General features: G+C 36.0%; 1 protein-coding gene across 1 annotated transcript; it reads left to right on the forward strand.

Annotated features, from left to right (window-relative positions):
• The first annotated feature begins 239 nt into the window (after positions 1-239).
• On the forward strand, positions 240-2,405 carry LOC114163517 (nudix hydrolase 18, mitochondrial-like). The gene is made up of 5 exons (XM_028047823.1): positions 240-477; positions 870-981; positions 1,099-1,182; positions 1,281-1,409; positions 1,522-2,405. Exons 1-5 carry the CDS (start codon positions 380-382, stop codon positions 1,678-1,680), a joined length of 582 nt encoding a protein of 193 aa, XP_027903624.1. The 5' UTR covers positions 240-379; the 3' UTR covers positions 1,681-2,405.
• Positions 2,406-4,538: the final 2,133 nt, after the last annotated feature.

Genomic DNA, 4,538 nt, shown 5'->3' on the forward strand with positions numbered 1-4,538 from the left:
GCCACGTAAGAAATTATTTGACACGTCATCAACACGTGGCATAGCCTTGCATGCATTCGCGGCAGATCTGCTACTAAGTGAGCCCAACTCCAACGTCACTACCTTTCTCTGTTTCTTTCTTTCATTTTTTTTAAATTTTTTAAAAATAGTTTTAACATAAAATAAAACATTATTTTCTCTCTCCTACCAAGACACACACTCTCTCTCTCTAACCGGTTACCACTATTAAAAGGTGTCCCCTCCTTCACCTCCTCTCATGCTAGCTACTGAACGCAAATTGCTTTTGTTTGTTGTTGTTGTTGTTCTTTCTCTTTCTGTTCTTCTTCTTTAAACTTTTTGTTTAGAAAGTTCCTGAAAAGGAGTAAACAGAAGAAAAAAAATGGTGGCTGTGGTTGGCCAGGAAAATGTTGTTGCATTGGTTTCTCGTACCGGCAGGGAGCTGCAACGTTATAGAAAAGGTCGTCGGCAAGTTGTGGGGTTCGTATCTTCCTAACCCTCTCTTGTTCTTTAACTTTGGGCAAATGGGGTTTCATATAAATTTTTTTTCTTGTCCATGTTTCTGAGAGAGAAAAAAGCTGTTTCTCACGGGGTGATTATGTTTTTGCTGAATATCGAAACCATTTTTTATTCCTTCAAACTTTGTTCTGATTTGGGCAAGTTGTGTTTACTGGTTAAGAGAAGAGTAAAGCAGTTGAAGGTTATTGGTTTGTGGTTAATGGATACTTGGAATTTGAAAATGAGTTTCTAATGAGGAAATTGAAAGTAAATTAGTTTGGTGAATTAAGGATTGCATTGTTTGTCTGCAGAATTTCATTTCAATTGTTACTGATTGTGTTATTAATTTTGTGTTTGCAATCGTGTTCATGCAGATGCATACCGTACAGATTTAAGATTGGGCAGAAAACTTCGTTGGACGTTTCTGATGAATTAGAAGTTCTGGTTATCAGTTCTCAGAAAGGAAAAGGGATGCTATTTCCGAAGGTAGACCCATTAGCAATTATTAGTCAATAATCAACATCAACGCCCAAATGGGCCAAGTTACACATTATTTCGATTTATTTTATTCATTTATCATTATTTTGGTTGACCGAATACCAGGGAGGTTGGGAATTAGACGAATCAAAAAAGGAGGCAGCTTTGAGAGAAACCATAGAAGAAGCTGGGGTGAGAGGCATTGTCGGGGTAAGCCATTTCATCATGATGCTGGGCCAAAAAGAATGATTACAAAAAAATGCTTAGTAAATTCTCAAAAAACTGTTCTTTTTTTTGTGGTGGTGCAGGGTAAATTGGGTAAATGGAGTTTCAAGAGTAAGACTCATGACACTTTCTATGAAGGGTACATGTTCCCTTTACTTGTTCAAGAGCAATTGGAGTTCTGGCCTGAGCAAAACGTTCGTCAAAGAATATGGGTAAGAAAGAAGATGAACAAAATTGAATGAATGTTGAAGCAGTATTTTATTACGGTTGTGGTTGTACATTTCTGAAAGCGTCACTGATTTTTGTTTGAAACTTTTCCTTTAGATGAGCGTCGCCGAAGCAAGGGATGTTTGTCAACACTGGTGGATGAAGGAAGCTCTAGACAGATTAGTAAACCGTCTCGCGGGTCAAAAAGTTGGTCGTGATAATAAGCAAGTTCTTGGTTCTATAAACTGCACAAGAGATGCCAAATCTGACTTGTAAATAGTTTAGTTGCATCATGAAGGGTAGAGTTCAACTTTTTGAGTTTCTCCGACGCATAAAGTTGAGTAGGATCCAAAAGAGTTGAGCCGAGTCATAGAACATAAATAATATAGTAGTAGTAGTAGATCGCATAGAAATTAGTGATTCCCCAGTTTTTTTTCCCATGAAAAGGAATTTACATCTGTTTGTGGGAATTCACTGTATCTGTATTATTGAGAGACTTGTGGATATCCATTAGTCCACGATCGAATTGCTCTGTTTTTCAAGCAACGCAGTTGTGCTAATGTCAAGCAACACAATCGATAAGGCTGCGTTTGAAAAAAAAAATGAGAAGCTGCAATGTTTTTCTCTTATGTACTGCGCGAATTGATTATCTTTTGTGGGGGGTTTAGTTCTCTTCCCTTCACTCGGAAGACATGTTTTGTGCAGGACTAGCAAAAGTTTGATGTGATAATCGTTTATGCACTTTGTTCAAAGAAACTTGAGGGTTATTCCCTGGCGTCATTAAGTACAAATGTCATTATCAAGCTTGATTAAATGTCATTATCAAGAGTGATTACTAGATCATGTTGCTTGGCCTATTGTTTCAGATCATACCATCTTGAATTTAAGTATATAGGGTCTTTATTTGTTACTCAGTTGTGGCAGCATGTGTATCAGTTGTTATACCTAACAATATCCCTTGTTTAATTCTACCTTCAACAAGATAGGAGTGTCGATGGAGATATTAAATAGTGTCCTTTTCTCTTTTCTCTTTGCATTTCGGTATACTTTTTCTTGGGGACCTTGGATCTGCAAGATTTATCTGATGTTATGGGAACTTCGATCCTTAATCAGTACGGTTTAAAAGTTATGTTCATAATTCACACTGCTGCTTCAGCAATGGCAAATGGGGAAGGAATTAATGTTAAAAGGAATGACTAGAACATTTTTTTTGGGAAATCAGAACAGATATAGAACAATTGATCTTTGTGGGTTCATATCAGAAAGTACTACTAAGTTATTCACAATAGGCTAATCTCTGACCAAATGATCCAGTATTTTTTTATTAAGAATCCGAGGGAAACAAAAGGGCATGGCAGTAGTGGAAAACGATACATGAGCAAAGAACTCTTGGCATGACAAAGTGCAGGGATTAACTGATTTTAGAATCTTGACATGTAACTGAAGAAGTTGTGGGGCATAGAGTTAAGCATCATATTTAGTAATCAAGTTGTGGTTGTAGTAAGTGGAGAAAGATCGTTGGCATTAGCAAAAAGACCCACGAAAAAAAGGTGTCGCTGTGTTGGGAAAACACTCAACACCCACTATAAGTTATGTGGAGGAGTATCAAAGGAAACTCTTGATATATCCCAAAAGCCAGCTCACGAAATGTACACTGAAATTTGAATATTCTTAATTAGACGTAGATTTTAAATTTAATTCGAGTTATAAATGAGATTTGTATTCATTTATATATTTTAAAATGATTTTATTTTCGGTCAATATGAGATTTTTCACATATCCAACAATAATGATAACAGGTGACACAATAAATAAAATAAACGACAAATAGATTTTAAATCTAATTTAATCTCACGAAACTAATTTATAAAATGAGATATATATCCACTTATATATATTAAGATCACCTTATCCTAATCGATGTAGACTTCCAACTATTCTCTCTTTTATGAAGAAAAAGAATGAATTAGGAGTTGACCAATTGGTTTAGAATCAAATACGTCTCCGTGGGCCCAAAGGACAAAACCAGGCCCAATAAACTTTTGGGACCATGTCATTGAAGAGTAAAGATGGTCGATTTTTCTGAGCCACACGTGATGAAGCAAGTTGTAAAAGTGTTTACTTTAATGGATCATGAAATAACTTGGTTGCATTAGAGGATATAAGAGCTTACAAGAGCCTCCATCACACATTGATGCAAAAGTACACCTTAGATAAGGTCAAGTTAGATAATTTGAAACTCCATGGGGACTTCTTTTTGCAACACCATGCATGCTTTCTTCCTGGACCACACATGGAGTGTGTAAAAGACAAAATTAACCTGGACATCCACTAGTTTCTGAATTGTGCAGTTCACACATATCACTTTTCAATTGTAGGATCAGAAAGTCACTGTCAGAGAATCCAAAAACGGATTTCAGATTGCATAAGTCTTCCCATAAGGACAATGTAGGAGTTTTAACATTTATGGTGTGCGGGGAGGAATTATTGAAGTTTTAAAAAGAAATACCCGTTTCCTATATGATTCAGTATTAGGGTCCAGTTGTTGCTTAACTGGACCCAGCCCAATAGCGCTGGAGTCTAACCAAGAATTGAGTTCGACCATGGATAGATGTAATCATAAGTAGATAAAGGTCTATTTGGACAAAATTTGCCATACATGGAGAGAAAATATAATAAAAAAATGATTAAACTTTTGCTATTAGTTAAAGATTAACTTTTACAAAAATTAAATATTAGAGAATTATTTTTATGCGTAAATTAATTTTAGCTTTCTCTTTTAATAATGTTAATGAAGAAACTTGTTCAAACAAATACACAAAAGACCTGGTGATTTAAAATGATGATCTTAGCCATACTGTGTTGGGTCTTTAAGTGGAGATGAAGAAACAAAAGATGAGGAGGAGGAAGAAGAAGGGTGTGTGATAGATGTTTGGATATAGATAGAGTGACCAATTGTAGGAATTAGAAGGTTTGGACTCTTTTGGGCCCATAAATAGTTGTGGGCTAGCCCATGTGATGTAGTGAAAGACACTAGAGACAGTTGGGTCTCTTGTGCTGTAGTGGGGGCAAGGCCAATGCATTAATTTTCAAGTGTCTGCTTCTTAATAAACCGTGTTACCTATTGATTAGGA

The sequence above is a fragment of the Vigna unguiculata genome, chromosome 1 (genome assembly GCF_004118075.2).
Source record: "Vigna unguiculata cultivar IT97K-499-35 chromosome 1, ASM411807v1, whole genome shotgun sequence".
In the NCBI taxonomy this organism is placed as follows: domain Eukaryota; kingdom Viridiplantae; phylum Streptophyta; class Magnoliopsida; order Fabales; family Fabaceae; genus Vigna; species Vigna unguiculata.

Coding starts and splice junctions, on each gene's coding strand:
- LOC114163517 (XM_028047823.1), top strand. CDS start 380: ATGGTGGCTGTGGTTGGCCAGGAAAATGTTGTTGCATTGGTTTCTCGT. Junction 1,183..1,280: donor GGGTGAGAGGCATTGTCGGG/GTAAGCCATTTC, acceptor GTGGTGGTGCAG/GGTAAATTGGGTAAATGGAG. Junction 1,410..1,521: donor ACGTTCGTCAAAGAATATGG/GTAAGAAAGAAG, acceptor CTTTTCCTTTAG/ATGAGCGTCGCCGAAGCAAG.